General features: G+C 48.1%; 1 protein-coding gene across 3 annotated transcripts in view; it reads right to left on the bottom strand.

Moving 5' to 3' along the window:
• BORA (BORA aurora kinase A activator) overlaps positions 1 to 17204 on the bottom strand; it is an 83086-nt gene that overhangs the window by 22327 nt on the left and 43555 nt on the right. For all 3 annotated transcript variants that reach the window (XM_073580374.1, XM_073580372.1, XM_073580373.1), the window contains exons 4-9: positions 15681 to 15726; positions 15470 to 15551; positions 11697 to 11762; positions 10789 to 10845; positions 2442 to 2671; positions 217 to 370 (exon numbers count right to left, since the gene is read on the bottom strand). In XM_073580374.1, the coding sequence (XP_073436475.1) occupies positions 217 to 370; positions 2442 to 2671; positions 10789 to 10845; positions 11697 to 11762; positions 15470 to 15551; positions 15681 to 15726 (635 nt within the window). The remainder of the gene's footprint in view (positions 1 to 216; positions 371 to 2441; positions 2672 to 10788; positions 10846 to 11696; positions 11763 to 15469; positions 15552 to 15680; positions 15727 to 17204) is intronic.

Raw genomic sequence — 17204 nt, 5'->3', positions numbered from 1 at the left:
CAAGAAATGTCCGATCACTGGATGATACAGTGCCGCACATGAAACTAAAAGACTACTCTAACATGGCCAAATTCTTCAGCAGGAAGTACAACATACGCTACGTATTACATTGACGCATTTTGGAAACTCTTAAGTTATTGAAAACGTTATGAGCCAAACATTTATTGCAGGTAAAAGTCCACACATCCCAATATAATAAAGCACAGCAGAGCTCACCTGCCATTGGCGTTTTCCCCAGTACTGAGGATATGGGGGAGAACGCTGGAGACATCTCTCTCATAGGCGATTTTTCAAAGAACGTAGGACTTGCTATACTCCCCAGGCTGTATTCTCTTCGGCCCCCCTGGATTGGGCTTGAGGAAAACTGACCCTTTTATGAAGTAGATAAAGGCAGAGAAAATCTGAGTACACTGAACTGGTTTAGAAGTATAACAATTTCTGTTCTATTAATGCCCAGTATGAGAAAAGCTGTGCAGGTTGTCACCAAATCCTGATTAGTAGTTCGTAGTGTTTAGCGAAACCGGTCGGCCAGATTCCTAAGGCCTCTTTCACACTTCCGTTTTTGACCATCAGTCAAAATCCGCCAGGTTTTGAAAAAAACGGATCCGCCATTTTTTTTTTGAGGATCCGTTTTTTTCCCCATTGAGTTGCATTACTGGCGGATCTTGACGGATGGCCATCCGTTGGATCCGTTTTTGTGAGGATCATCCACATTTTTTGCGTCCGCCGGCATGCCTGGATGGACCTTGCAACTTTTTTTTTTGTTGTTGGATCCGCATTTTCCATTGCGCATGCCCGGAGAAAGGAAGTCAGGGACAAAATTAACCCTGAAATCCTGTCTGGCGGACGAAAAAAATTCTCTCTCTCTCTCCTTCCCGGCCAGCGGTTCCTTTAAAATTCTTCTTTCTGCGGATCCATCAAAAAACGGATCCTGTTGCATCCGTTCACATCACTTAGCAACGAATCCGCTTTTCCGCCGGATTTTAACTCACACAAAAAAACTGAAGTGTGAAAGAGGCCTAAGTCGCAGACTTATGGCAAAGTCGGGTTTCGCCGACTGAAACCCGACCACAGCATCAAGTCGGCCATGCGGTCGGCAAAACGAGCGCTAAAGTCGGATTTCCCCATAATGCTTGCACGTGACTTTTTTCAGCCACTGAGCAAGGACGTACACTCTGGGCATGGGTAACGAGAGCGCGTGAGAGAGAGAGCGCAAGAGATTTTGCGCACATTCAAAAAAGCGGTCCGGCACTGTAGTGTGTTTCCTGTCCTCCACTCCCTACTGACTTTGCTTCCTCATTGACTTGCATTGGGTTTCGTGTTTCAGTCGGACCCCGACTTTTCCTACAGTCGGCCGATTTCATTCGACTCGACCTTTAAAAAAGGCAAAGTCGCTCATCTCTAGTAGTTAGCAATAAGTCTTGGCACTGAAAAAGAAAAAAAATCTTGAACTCAAGCAGCCGATCTAGTAATATTCCAAATAAATTTCATCCATTTGTGCCTTAGGGAGTTTTCACCTTCCTGACCAGGGAGGACATTAAAACTCCGACACGTGTCACTTAGCGGAAATAACACTGGAAAGCTTCTTCTGATCTCAGGGATTCTGAGACTGGCTTCTGTGACACATTGTTCTTTATCATATAGTGATAAATTAGGTCAAAATAAAATCTGTTTATTAAAAAAAAAAAAATAAATCAGATTTCTCTTGAAAGTAAGCAGTTTTTAAACGTTTCTGACCTTAAACCAGATACTTTTACTAAAAGGTTTTATTTTTTTTCAACAAAATATAGAAAGCCTTTGACAAAAATTGAGGCTAAAGCAACATCTTCATGATTTACAAAAAGGTTCATAAAAGAACCCCACTAGAATGAGGCAGAAGAAGTCACTTTGGACTATGTCTGTCCTCGATTCCAACAAAATCAAGTCTTAGGCATGCATGTAACACGTCAGCCACACCTTTGTGCATGCCTTATAAGACAGGAAAGATAATGGAGTCTAATGTTGCTATATTTGCTTCATTATAGCGAATGGTTTTGTCGGAGGTTCATCAGATCCAGCTGACAGTGACTAGAGGGTCAGCCAGGAATGATGCTCGCACTGGCCACGACTATTCCTGCAGGAACTCAGCCGATCTCTTGTAGGCATCACACTGGGAACAGCTCCTGTGCCCAAATGATCACCTGGATGATCAATCACTTGCTGGAACCAGTACGTCCAATGACAGGAAAGGGTCAGAAGCTTCATTGCTGTATAGAGGACATTGAGCCCACATACAAAGCAATACATTGAGGCTTGCCCTCCTCACTTCAGATGCCATCTGACATTACAAGCCAAGGAGTCCAGTCTATCAAAAACAAAAAACACAGCAAGAGACCTTCTAACAGTGACCAATATGAAAGGGATACAAAATCTTAGATTTAGGAATTTTAAAAGATCAATACCGAACTAGGTGTCTGCATGGGACTTCTACAACGGACAGGAGAAAGATCGATCGAGCAGAGAACACCCAGAGAGGCTGGAGGGGCTTCATATGACCCTGGTGGAGGCGAGCTTGGTGATGAACACACCGATCGGTTGCACTGTCCATCCAAAAATAATTTTCTCCGAAGTGATGAGGAGCTCAAGTTTTCCTGGGACTGATCTGCATTTTCTTCTGACCGAAAATATTCACCTTTAACAAAATTAAAATTGTTTATACAAGATGAAGCATTACACCGATAACTCGTGTATACAATCCCCCAAAAAAACAAATACCATGGTGTTAAGCCCCCGTTACACATAACGATGTCCCAGCGATCCCACCAACGATCTGACATGGATGGGATCACTGGGACATCGTTAGACAGCTCCAGCGATCAGGACCAGCGAGCAAGCTGGTTTCTAATGTAAACATCGGGTATCCAGGAGCCGCGGCTCTTGGATACCCGATGTTTACGTTGGAAACCGGCGTACACATTGGTTTCCAAGGTAAACATCGGGTATCTAAGAGCCGCGCGGCTCCTGGATACCCGATGTTTACCTTGGAAACAAGCGTAGCTGATCGCTGGTCTCTCGCTGCCACACGCAGCGATGCGTGCTGGCCAGCGTGAGACCAGCAATCAAAAAACGGCCCTGGCCGCTCGAGCACGATCAGCGATACCCGGCGGGGGGCCGGTCGCTGATCACCGTCACACACAGCGATCTCGCTGTGGCGTCACAAAATCAGCAATCTCGCTAGCTAGATCGCTGTGTGTGATAGGGCCTTTAGTTTAACATCCAACTTTGGGCCGAGTTGCTGAGAAAAATTGTATGTGTATATATTAGAAAACAGAGCTATAGTAATAAAACAAACTAGCGCCCAAGAGGATCCTATAAGCTGCCGGAAGATCTTCTGGTCCTGTGTGATGGCTGGTAAATGAGGAAAAACTAGGATAAATATAGATGATGCTACCGCACTAATATGTTTGAAGAAAGTAAAGGGCAGTTACAAGTATGGAGCATATACAAATCAGTTAAAGGGGTTGTCGGGTTCAAATCCATAAGTCTAGTTTATGACCACAAACCACATCAATGGAGAGCTTAACCTTCAAGTGACCATAAATCAGCTGAGAGTAGCTGTGTAAAAGAGAGTTACAAACTCTCAGCATGGGCTCTTTGACAGATTCTTAACTTATTCATTCTGCAGCCTGCAAAAGAAAAGGGCAACAAAGATGCTATAGGAGATAAATGGTGGTAAATTTGTATTGAAACCCAAAATACAAGCAAGTAAAAAAATAATATAGCCTCTGAAGGTGTCGATATTCCTTAACCCCTTTACCCCCGAAAGCGGTTTGCATGTTAATGACCAATCCAATTTTTACAATTCTGACTACTGTCACTTCATGAGGTTATAACTCTGAAACACTTCAACGGATCCCACTGATTCGGAGATGCTTTTTCATGACTTCTTTTACTTTATGATAGTGGTAAAAGGTGTTTAGTATGATTGGTGTGAAGAAAAAAAAAAAAAAAAATTGGCAAAAATTTAGCAATTTCCAAAATTTTAAATTTCATGCCCTTAAAATCACAGAGATGTATCACACAAAATACTTAATAAGTAACATTTAATAAGTAACATTTCCCACCTGTCTACCTTACATCAGCACAATTTTGGACGTTAAGGGTTAAAAGTTGATCAGCAGTTTTTCATCAAAAGTTACAAAACCATTTTTTTTTTTTTTTTTTTAATTTAGTGACTACATCACATTTGAAGTCCCTTTGAGGGGTCTAATATGATAGAAGATACCCAAAAGTGACCCCAATCTAAAAACTGAACCCCACAAGGTGCTCAAAACCACATTCAAGAAGTTTTTTTTAACCCTTCCGGTACTTCACAGGAATGTTTTGAAAAAATAAAAGAATGTAACATTTAACATTTTTTCCACAAAAAATTGACTTCAGATCCAATTTTTTTTTTTTTTTTATTTTGACAAGGATAACAGGAAAAAAAAAAAAAAAAAAAAGCACAGGATTTTTGGGTTGCTTACCGTAAAAATCTGTTTCTCGGAGCCTTCATTGGGGGACACAGCGACCATGGGTGTATGCTGCTGCCACTAGGAGGCTGACACTATGCACAAAAAAAGGTTAGCTCCTCCTCCGCAGTGTACACCCCACCGACCGGCAGGGAATTCCTCAGTTAGTGAGAAAGCAGTAGGAGAAGTAACAGAATAGATTGGTTGATTGAAAACAGAACAAACAACTCAACTGTAACCAAAGTAAGAACAGGAGTTGTAGAACATGGGAGGGTGCTGTGTCCCCCAATGAAGGCTGCGAGAAACCGATTTTACGGTAAGCAACCCAAAAATCCTGTTTTCTCGTTCGCCTTATTGGGGGACACAGAGACCATGGGACGTCCCAAAGCAGTCCCTGAGGTGGGAAACAAACTTCCATCAGGCCAGTGGACTCACCACCGCTGCCTGCAGGATCCTTCTACCTAGGCTGGCGTCCGCCGAAGCGTAGGTATGGACCTTGTAGAATTTCACAAACGTGTGAACCGAAGACCAGGGTGCAGCTTTGCAAAGCTGCAGCGCGGAGGCTCTGTGGCGTACCGCCCAGGAAGCACCCACTGCCTGGGTAGAGTGCGCTCTGATCCCCGGAGGGGCCACTCGATGCTTAACCCGGTAGGCCTCCAAAATTGCCAATCTGCTCCAGCGAGCAATAGTAGCTTTGGAAGCCGGGTGACCTTTCCGCGCCCCATCTGGAATGACGAAAAGAGAGTCTGTCTTTCGCAAGGAAGTCGTCCTAGACAGATAGACTTTCATCGCCCTGACGAGATCCAGTTTGTTCAGGGACCGCTCCCGAGGGTGAGTTGGACTCGGACAGAAGGACGGCAGAACAATATCCTCATTGAGGTGAAAGGAGGACACCACCTTTGGAAGAAAAGAGGGTGGAGGCCGCAGAACTACCTTGTCCTGGTGAAGTACCAAGAAAGGAGAGCGGCAAGAAAGAGCCGCCAATTCCGACGACATCCCTGAGAGGTTCAAAAGGAGAACCTTGCAGAACCTCAAGAACCAGATTAAGATCCCATGGATCCACGGGCGCTCGATACGGAGGAGCCGTGTGAGCCACGCCCTGAAGAAAGGTTTTGACCTGAGGGCGGGAGGCCAACGTCTTCTGAAATAAAATGGACAGCGCCGAAACTTGACCCTTCAAGGAACTGAGAGCAAGCCCCGCATCCAGCCCTGCCTGAAGAAACTCCAGAACGGAAGGGAGCGAAAAGCACATGGGCGCGATGTTATTGGCCTCACACCAAGTGAAATAGGCCTTCCAAGTACGGTAGTAAATTTTGGAAGATGATGGCTTCCTGGCTCGGATCATAGTATGAATTACTCGACCGGAGAATCCTGCTCGTTTCAAAACCTCGGTCTCAACAGCCACGCCGTTAAATTGAGCGGCCGAGAATAGGGGTGGCAAATCAGGCCTTGAGACAGCAAATCTGCCCTGTCTGGAAGCTTCCAGGGGGCGTCCGCGAGAAGGTTGACAATGTCCGCGAACCAAGACCTTCTGAGCCAATTCGGGGCGATGAGAATGACTGGAATTCCTTCTGCTTTGATCTTCAACAGCTTGGGAAGAAGAGGCAGGGGAGGAAACAGGTAGGGGAGCTCGAACTGCGACCAAGGAATGGCCAGAGCGTCGGCGCCCACTGCGAGAGGATCTCGAGCCCTGGATACAAACTGTGGGACTTTCCTGTTGAGGCGAGAAGCTAGCAGATCTACGTCCGGGGTTCCCCAACGACGGCAGAGCTGAAGAAATACCTCCGGATGTAGGGACCACTCTCCTGCCGCGAGAAATCTGCGGCCCAGTTGTCTACACCAGGAATGTGTACTGCGGAGATTGTCGGTACCGAAATCTCTGCCCACCGAAGGATCTTGGACACTTCTGCCAGGGCTGAGACACTCCGTGTCCCTCCTTGGCGGTTGACATATGCCACCGCTGTGGCATTGTCTGTCTGAATCCGGACAGGCAGGCCCCTGAGGAGCCTCTCCCAGTGGACGAGAGCCAGATGGATCGCTCGTATCTCTAGGACGTTGATCGACAGAGCAGATTCCTGAGTCGACCAACGACCCTGAACAGTGTGATTGCGGAATACTGCACCCCAGCCGAGGAGGCTGGCATCCGTTGTTACAATCTGCCAGTGAATGGGAAGAAAAGACCACCCCAAGAGGATGAGAGGTGACGTCAACCACCAGTTGAGTGACCGCTTGATACGACCTGAAAGACGAACAGGGCAATCCAGGGACAGAGCCGACCTGTTCCACCTCGACAGAATGGCGTGTTGGAGAGGTCTGGCGTGAAATTGGGCAAAGGGAACTGCCTCTATTGCCGCCACCATCTTTCCCAGGACCCTCATGGTTGTTCGGAGGGATGGAAATCGTGTGGTCTGCAGTGATCGTACATCCTGCCGCAGGGAGAGAATCTTCTCTTGAGGGAGAAAGACCATTGACCGACGAGTGTCGAACAGGAGGCCCAGAAACACAAGACGTTGAGTAGGAACCAGACAGGACTTTTTCCTGTTGACGATCCACCCGAAATTGGAAAGTGTGTCTAGGACGATCGTCAAACTTAGGTGTGCCTGTTGGAAAGATGGAGCTTTGATCAGAATATCGTCGAGGTACGGAAAAAGAACGAGACCTCTGATCCTCAACAAGGCCATCAACGCAGCCACGATCTTCGTGAAGACTCTGGGAGCGGTGGCGAGACCGAAGGGCAGCGCGACGAACTGGTAATGTTCCTGGCGAACCGCAAAACGCAGGAACTTCTGATGTCCGGAGAATATGGGAACATGTAGATAGGCATCTTGGATGTCTATTGAACACATGAATTCCTGCTCCTCCATGGAAGCGATTACCGAACGAACCGACTCCATCCGGAAGTGGCGAAGACGGACTCTCTTGTTGAGCAGCTTGAGATCCAAGATGGGTCGGACCGCCCCGTCTTTTTTCGGCACGACAAATAGGTTTGAATAAAACCCTGTAAACCGCTCCGCTTCGGGAACGGGCACAATCACCCCCGCACTGAGGAGAGAGTCGATGGCCGTAAAGAACCCCGGGATCAAAGCTGGATCTTTTGGAGGACGGGATTCGAAGAAACGATCCCGTGGAAGAGAGACGAACTCTATCTTGTATCCCGACGATACAACCTCCCTGACAGAAGCGTCCTCCACTGAGGCCAGCCTGACGTCCTTGAAGAACAGGAGTCTACCTCCCAATTGGAAGGGACCCTCGGGAGTCGGAGGATAGTCATGCTGATGTGGACCGTCCAGATCGGGGTCTGGATGGTCTGCTCTGCGAAGAGAGGGAGCGCCAGGAGGGAGTGGGTCTGAAGGAAACTTTCTTCCTATCTTGGCGTGCCTGCGGTCTTTGTTGGTTGGAGGAGGTCTCCGCCGTATTGAAACGGGGGTAAGCCCGAAAGGGTCGAAACTGACGCCTAAGTGGAGGTCTGCGAGGCTTGGACTGAGGCAGGAGAGAACTCGTGCCTCCGGTGGCGTCCTTAATAATCTGGTCCAATTGGGAACCAAAAAGGCACACTCCCTGAAAAGGCAGATTAGTAAGAGACTTTTTAGATACAAGTCCGCCTGCCAGGCCTTGAGCCAAATTGTCCGTCGGATTGCCACTACGTTGTTTGACGCCTGAACTGCGCAGGATGTCTCATCCAAAGAAGCAGATAATCCCCCGCATGGGAAATCTGATTGGCGAGATCGGCCAATCGATCTGGTTGTGCTTTCTCTAGGATGCCCTGACGAAGATCCTCTGCCCAAGTAGCTATGGCCTTTGCTGCCCAGGATGAAGCAAAGATTGGGCATACTGCCGTCGAAGCCGCTTCGAAGGCAGACTTCGCTAGGGATTCTATAATCCTATCATTAGAATCCTTTAGAGACGCCACGCCTGAAAGCGGGAGAACCGTGTTAATAGAAAGCCTGGACACGGGCGGATCGACCGAGGGAGAGGCAGACCAGTTGTCCGTGAGCTCTTTAGCAAACGGGTACAGAACGCCGAGACGCATTCCTCTTTGAAAGCGTCTGGTCAGATCTTCTCTTTCCCTGGTAAAAATCTTTCCCAACTCGTAATGCAGAGGGAATACCCTGGAGGGCGTTTCCTCCTGTCTGAACGAAACCTGATCTGAGGATTTCGCAGGGGAGTCCGCAATGTCGAAGGTATGATGGATCGCTGCAATGAGGTTCTGTACAGTAACCCTCATGTTCGCATCCTGGTCCGAATCCAGCTCTAAGATCCCCTCAGATGATTTGTCCGAGAGCGCCTCACCCGACTCGGGAGAGGAGGCCCGGGAGGGAGGCTGACGAGAAGGACTATGTGGTGACATGGGGCGAGGAGAGGATTCCGGCTGGAGATCCTGCCTGGGTCTTTTGCGACTAACGCTGGCCGACTCAGATGGAACCTCTTGAGGCCTGCTGGACCCTGTAGAGGTGTCCAGGGGCAACTTATCCAGAACGGCTACTAGGGACTGAGACACCCTGGTGAGGTCTGCCACTGACTGTGATAGAGACGAAGCCCAGCCGGGCATGGGGGGGTTCACTCTCACCTGGGGCCCTAGATGGCTCCTGGGCGGCGTCAGGTTGAATTGGATTGCTACAGTCCAGGCATAGGGAAGTGGACTGACCTGAGGGAAGTTTGCGATTGCAAGAAGAGCATGCAAAGAATTTGACTAGAGTGCAGGAGGGAGCCGCAGGGCGGCTACGGTCAGATTTGGAGTTAGACATAGTGAAACCTGAGGTAGTGCCGGAAAGTTGGGGGACAGGAGGCAGAGGAGGGTGTCAGTCTGCAGAGCAGAGCCTACTCACGGTCCAGTGTCCTGTAGATGCTTCCAACAAACGCTTGCTGAGTCCCCCAATGCTGCACCACTCGTTTGGATCTGCGGAGCCCTCGATGGGGAAGAAGACGGAGTCCGGCTGACAGGCAGAAAAAAATGGCAGCCGCCTGAGAAAAGCCGGGTAGAAAAGCGCGCGCTTCCTTGATCAGACAGGGAGAAGGAAGGGGCGGGCTGACCGCAAAAAGGAGGAGGAAGATGGCGCCGCCCGCTGCCTATAGGCAGTCTAGGGGGCTGAACACCGCCCCTGGAGTGCAGAGCCCGAGAGCGGTGAGCGGGCTTAGAACGGGCAGAGAGAAGCCCGTCTGAGGAAGAAGGCGGGGGGGGCGTGGCCGCGACGCCGAAGTAGGCCCAAACTGAAGCCGGGGCCTGTAGTAGATGCGGCGACCGCCGTGAAGCGCGGGGCGGCGCGGAGACAGCGCCGCACTGCCACGGCGATCGCTCCTCAATGGAGCCCTGACTAGCCCGGCTGCTAACCATCGCTGAAGTAAGTGCAGCCGGGGAGGATGATGGAGGCCTGACTGCAGCCCGGCTGCTGAAAAGCACTGAGATAAGTGCAACCGGGGAATTCAGGGAAAGGAAGAGGCTGCTGAGGGCTCAGGGTTCTATTCTTACCCTCTAGTCCTGCCGCTGTTCAGTGTCTTCTGGTACCTGTGGAGAGAGACGTACCTCTATCATCCAGCCGAAGGATGTCCGCGTCTCTTCCGAACCGACAGGCTCTGGTGGGCGAGTGGGTGGGAGACGGGGACCAGTTGGATCGCCTGACACGCGTCCGTGCTCAGGCTCTTGGTCCTTCCGGGAGACCTATGAGGATACAGAGTGGCAGTTCACGCTGTACTCATAGCCTCCTTGTGGGACTACAGATGTGACCGTTCACTCTGTATCCCTCCGCAAAACCTGAAAAGAAAACGACGCACATCGAGGTAGATATGGGTCTAATGAAAGACCCGTGTCCACCTCCTACTGACACTAAGCTAAACTGAGGAATTCCCTGCCGGTCGGTGGGGTGTACACTGCGGAGGAGGAGCTAACCTTTTTTTGTGCATAGTGTCAGCCTCCTAGTGGCAGCAGCATACACCCATGATCGCTGTGTCCCCCAATAAGGCGAACGAGAAAATTAGACAGCTCTCTGCCGGAATGCTGCGATCATGTTTGATCGCAGCGTTTTGGGGAATAAAGTGTCGGGAGCGGTGCGTGACAGCTCCTGGCACTTAGTGCCAGGTGTCAGCTGTCAGAATCAGCCGACTTCTGGGTGGTGATCGCCCGTACACCACCCATGTGCGCGGGCGATCGCAATAATCTGTCTGTGGTCAAAAAGGACCTGGGCACAATGATGGATTATTAGGTCTGATGTCAGAAAGGGGTTAAATTAAAGCCCATTCTTTAAACCCATTTTTTTAAAACATTGTAAGCCTCTTTAAGAAACTTTATTTACGATTTACTTACCTAATACTTTTTCAATATTGAAGTTGACTGGTAATGATAACTGTGTTTGACAAGCAACTGCATAAAAATACAAAAAACGAGATGGAGTAACAATATATAAAAAATGGTATATTGTAAAACAAAACAAAAAAAAAAGCACTGCTATGTATAGTTAAAATCATGATCTATGAATGCCAACTACGGGCTGGCTTTCACAGGAGGATCGTAATGACAGGCACAGGTATCTCAGCTTCAGTCTATCATGGCAACCAGTCGGCTCCCAGCAATCACGTCACGGGGTCTTAAATGGAGATGTTAGGCTAGTTTCACACTAGCGCTTTTGAGCGCAACGACGGCCTGCGCACGGCCGCCGCTAAGCCCCGCCCCCTGCCGCGCCTCCGCCGGTAGCTCCGCCTACCGGCGCATAACGCTGCATGCGTCCTGCGTAGTATGCGTTTGGCGGCGCATGCACCTTTTTGACGGTGTGCCGAGCGCAACCAAACTGCAGCAGGTTGCGTTTGGCGCAGGTCGGCGCGCTGTCAAAAGGACGCATGCGCCGCCAAACGCATACTGCACACGGCCTGCGCCCCCAGTGATAAAGATAGGGGACGCATGCAGCGTCATGCGCCGGTAGGCCGAGCTACCGGCGGAGGCGCGGCAGGGGGCGGGGCTTAGCGGCGGCCGTGCGCAGGCCGTCGCTGCTCTCAAAAGCGCTAGTGTGAAACTAGCCTTAGACACTCCGCTGCTGTTTAAAAGCACATGATGGCGGATTAAATCCGCATCATGTGCAGGGAAAGTGCGAGCTCAATGTGTGAGTCTGCATCAAAGGCAGGGTCATGGTTTTTGACAAACGTCGTGAAGTGGTTAATAAAGAATTATAAAAAAAGGCACAAAAAAGTTTACATAACACATTTCTGAATCCGATTTACCTGTACTTTTACCAACATTTGCAGCCTGTTCTCTTGCAAGAGGCGATTCATTATTAGGATCAACACCTACAAAAATAAATCATCCCAAAACAGGAAATAAGCCAAGTAATGGAATTACAATTAACTGACAGGAGAGAAAGCAAATGTAGTCATACACTTAAGGGAATCAGTCACAGGTTTTTGCTTCCTCATCTGACAGCAGCTTGATGTAGGCAGAGAAGCTGAATCCAACCATGTTCCACTCAGTCCATAGACAGTGAGCTGCTTATCACAGGAGGGGGCAATGTTAATCTCTACACCATAAATACTTCACAGTTAGTAAACAGCAGCACTGTGACACATCCCTGAATTCTGTGTTTCAGCCTCTATCTCCTGATGTCTTCAGATTACATAGCAAAAACCTGCTGACAGATTCCCTGGAACAGAGGCAAAACAAGTTACACAAAAAAACCCTGATGAAAACAAAACAAAGATTGTTATCTTAATTACATAATTATAATACTTACTTGAAGTAGGTGACTGACAATATTTGTCCAATCAGCTTTGTTTTTCATATAAAAGGGGTTTTCCAATCTAAACAAATTAGTGTAGTGCGGTTTAGCTCCAGCTAAGTGACAATCAGCAAGTGCCCTGCACAGCTGCGGGAATGTGACAACTAGATGCTCATTCACTTCCTTCAGTAGAACATTGGCACATGACAACGTAACATCACATGTCAGAGGTCACATAACCACTCGAGCAGGAAACTGACAGGGAGCATAACATATACGGTCAGGATTCGGCAGCCTGAGAGACGCACTACACAAACATATGTTATACTAAAGGAATATACCACCTCAAAACACTCAAATTTTTTTTTAAAAAGTCCAGTGAAAAGAAGTTATTGCTAGGGATGATCGAATAGATCTGGATAAGAGCTTAAGGCCCCGTCACACTAAGCGATATCGCTAGCAATATCGCTATAACGTCACCGGTTTTGTGACGTAGCACATCGCTGGTCGCGCGAGAACGTCCTGGGCCTTTTCTCATTGTCAGCTTCCTGCTGGGCTTCCTGCTCTGGTGACGAGCGACGCGTGGACGCGGGCAGGAGGACGCCTTCATCGCTGTGTGTGACAGGTAAGTAGCGACCCCCAACCGCTGCTATGTCGCTGTGAGATCTACCTGTATGGCAGTTCACTAGCAACCACTTAGCGATGCACCAGCGATCCTGACCGGGTCATATCGTGGTCAGGATCGCTGGTGCATCGCTAAGTGTAACGGTACCCTTATCCGAATAGCTATAGCACTTACCGAATAGCTGCCTCGGGAACCTGGATACCTGGAGAGCCTGTTTGTTGGGCTCTCCATGCATGGGTTGTGACTGTTACACAGCCGTGACACATGCAGCTGTGGCGTCGAACAGCTGATCAGCAGGAGCCCTCCATGTATCCGGGTTCCCGAGGCAGCTATTCAGATAAGCAATTATCAGAATTTATTCGCTTATCACCTCCTTCTAGTGATTGGAGCTTACAGTTGGGAACTCCGATATTTATCATCTATCCTGTGAATAGACGATAAGAGGATGCTTAGTAGACCCCATAAAATCTCTCCGCAGCCTTCACTGGAGGACACAGAAAACCATGGGAAAACTGCTCCCACATAGAGGCTGAAACAAAGAGTACATCTTAAAAGGGGTTGCCCGGTTTACAATGACAAGTCTGCAATCACTCTGTGCACTGCAAAGATTCGCCGGTGTACGCACTGGAAACGGCGATCAACTATACAGTATGCATATTTGTGGCCAGAACCAGTCTAGTGGGCACAGACTCACTCAATAGACACTTGACCATCAGGAACGGCGCAGACACCGGCAAATTCTCGTAGCACACACAGTAAGTGCGGACTTGTCCTTTAAGACAAAAGTTGGATGCTCCTCAACAGGCTACACCTAGCATTAGGACATCCAGCTATCGGTGCAAAAGCAGTAGAAGAGTGTCGCGTCACACAAAGAAGGCTATGAGAAAGATTTTGCAGCAACTACCAAAATTCCTCTTTTCGCAGACGATTCATTAGGGGATACAGGAAACCATGTTAAGTCTCAAAGCAGTCTCTCAGGGGACAAAACTAATATTGCAGAAGATACCTCACAGAAAAAAAAAAAAAAAAAAAAACACAGAAAAAGAAAGCCTTATCACCAACACCAAGTCTGATTACAAATGGATTAGCAGTTGATCCTACACACTTGCGAGTCCCTACACCATGTAGGACCCTTGACGTGGGTTGTGGGCTTGCATATTTTGGCTAAAATACCGATCAGTACCTCATGTAATGTATTTTCTACATTATTTTTCACCTTTTTATTGCACATTTTTATGAAGGATGCAGCCAGGCCTGTTATTTTGTTGGTTGGGTGTACTGGGGTGTCTTTGTGGTGGTGCACTTATATGGTAATGGGCAACTTGCCTGATCTAATAGTATAGGTGTCATCAATAGGCTGTAAGCCAAATACTGTGAATAACACGTATCTGTGTGACGGGCACCCTATGCAGGCTTTATATGTGTGCATTTATTAATATTAAGCAGCCACCCCCTCCATGAATTGGTAGGATTGTGAGTGGCTGTTTTCATCAGTATTTTGCACCTATGCTACCACCGCTTTTATCATGGTGACCTACTGCATCCTTCTGTAACTAAGGCATTTGTAATCTGACCTGGAGTTAGCAAGGTCATTTCTTTTTCTGTAATATTGTAGAATAGCAGTCCCTCAGGTTGCCACACGAGTGACTGACGCTTGCAGTAGCTTTTTACCATGACTTGTGTTAACCGACGCAAAAGCAAGAGCTCTGCCAATATGTGAACTGTAGACCAGAGGCCCTACAGAGTAGAAGAACAGACGCCAGAGATGTACTGGTCCAGGAGACCTCAACCACTTGGGTGGAGTGAGCCATACCCTGGCTTAGCCTGATTTTCCGCAATTTCAGCCATAGAGGTCAGATCACTGCAAAGGCATACTAAATAGCTGGGTGTTGGAAAGGACTTTTTTTGTTATTATTATTATTATTATTATTATTATTTTTTATTGTTCTAGCGCCATTTATTCCATGGCGCTTTACATGTGAGGAGCGGTATACATAAAAACAAGTACAATAATCTTAAACAATACAAGTCATAACTGGTACAGGAGGAGAGAGGACCCTGCCCGCAAGGGCTCACAATCTTCAAGGGATGGGTGATAATACAGTAGGCGAGGGTAGAGCTGGTCGTGCAGCGGTTTGGTCGATCGGTGGTTACTGCAGGTTATAGGCTTGTCGGAAGAGGTGGGTCTTCAGGCTCTTTTTGAAGGTTTCGATGGTAGGTGAGAGTCTGATATGTTGTGGTAGAGAGTTCCAGAGTAGGGGTGATGCGCGAGAGAAATCTTGTATGCGATTGTGGGAAGAGGAGATAAGAGGGGAGTAGAGAAGGAGATCGTGTGAGGATCGGAGGTTGCGTGCAGGAAAGTACCGGGAGACGAGGTCACAGATGTATGGAGGAGACAAGTTGTGGATGGCTTTGTATGTCATGGTTAGGGTTTTGTAATGGAGTCTCTGGGCAATTGGGAGCCAGTGAAGGGATTGTTTGTTAAGATATATTAGGTGTCAGCAGACTTCCCATGGTTTCAAGTGTCTCCTAATAGTGTCCAAGCAATGTCCTTCGTGCACAAATCCCTTTTATCAATTTCATTGCTTGTAAAGCATAGCTCCATAATCCAAGGTTCAGTCAGAACCCAATAAAAATATCACTTATAAGAAACTTACATTTGGTTGAATGAAATTGAGCAGCTTGCTTCCCTTCATGTTGTGTCCACGGTGATGGAACGATTGTCCGTTTTGTAAAAAACTAAATCCATAGGAAAAAAAAAAAAAATGGTCACTTAACATATTATCACTGTGTAACAGTCATGCTCCCAAGTTATGTATGGAGATCACTGAACCTTGGTCCATCTGAATGTACATTACATTTTCTTACCTCTTCTATGGCCTTTTGTCTTCTATCTTCTATCTCTTTATCCAACCTAAATAAGAAAAAAAGGGGACAATGGAGTCAGAATGGTATGTGTACCACAGGCTTAGCAAATTCTGCAGGGTTACTATATAATGAAGGCGACTCACAGCAGGATACAAGTTGTAAAAATCATACAAATATTTTCTCCTGCTTTTATGAAGAGATGGTAACATGTTCCTATAAGGCTTCTGATTCCTGACCCTGTGCCCATCCAGAATGTCAGATTGTCACCAAAGTCGGGTCCAAACACGTTTATGGAGTGGAGCTGCCCTCTCTAGAGCACCCACTGCTGCTCTTGGCTTAGCTGTGAATCTGCACTTCCACCAACTGTGGATGCAACTCACTCTCCTGGAGAGGACACCCTGTGGGGAACACCAGCAGCAGGACGCCGTCGGATTTTAAACTTATCGCCCACCCTTCCACCTCTCCACACTGGAAAACACCTCCCCGGAAGTGTATCCTGAGCACTTCCGGGTCAGGAACGCTAACTGGCCAGTGCGCATGCGCAGCGGGCGAAACCCCGAAGTACGGTCCGATGGAGGCACAGGGCGGCCGATGCCCGCACCCTGTTCCACCAGACCAGACGAGTGCAAGCTATTCCCACCACACCGCGTTCCTCGTGAGCCAGGGCGGCCTCTCCTGGACCCTGGCCTCACGACATCCACCGCAGACGAGGGGGGGGGGGGCGGGGGAGTCTGTCAGGCAGGGCTCCCCCCCCCCCCCAAAACCATGCTTCTGGTGCCCCAGACTCTGCCGTTCCCACGGAGACCGCACATAGGGCCGCAAATGGACCAGGTAACCTCTTTAGCTGCAGGTTCGCATAAGGACAGGAAACCAACTGAGGGGGCCCGCCCCATTTTATCTGTAGGTTTCCTGTCCCTGTGGGTGGACCCCCTCCTCTCAAGTGGGTGCTGTCATGGCAAGAAGAAAAAATACACTTTCAGTCCAGAAAAAACAAACACATTTTTCATCCATGCCTGCTTTTGACATCTGTTTTACACAACAACCATTTAAAAGAGAAAAAACAAATATAGAAACTAGAGAATGCGGCTCATCTCAGCTGCTCCATTATTTTACATTAGTGTGTGATGGATTTTCACACAGGGAGCACATGGATCAAAAACGTGGCCTATATGTGAAATTTCTGTCTCTGTAAATGCGGTCACTGCAAACCTCAGTGTATGCAGGGATCAGGATATGAATAGACAGCTAGATGCCGATTCACAGCTCAAAACGCACACTATATGGATATACGTTTCAGGACACATTTGGTGCATTCAGATTTTTCTTTCAGTCCCATTGCCACATGAGAGTATAAAATCCATCCCCTCACCATGCAGTCTTCATCTACTAACACTTGTTCTAAAGAGCTGACTGAGCGGGACTAATAAGATGCCACCACCGAAACACATAGGATAATGACATTTCATTCCTCTGAAATATTCCATGATCAGCTGAGTGGTAGCATTGAAAAGTGGAAGAGTTTAG

Source organism: Dendrobates tinctorius, unplaced genomic scaffold (genome assembly GCF_039654945.1).
Source record: "Dendrobates tinctorius isolate UK_male_01 unplaced genomic scaffold, ASM3965494v1 ptg000064l, whole genome shotgun sequence".
Taxonomy (NCBI): domain Eukaryota; kingdom Metazoa; phylum Chordata; class Amphibia; order Anura; family Dendrobatidae; genus Dendrobates; species Dendrobates tinctorius.
The sequence above is the reverse complement of the archived record's forward strand: the minus strand, read 5'-3'. Positions and strand labels throughout refer to the sequence as shown.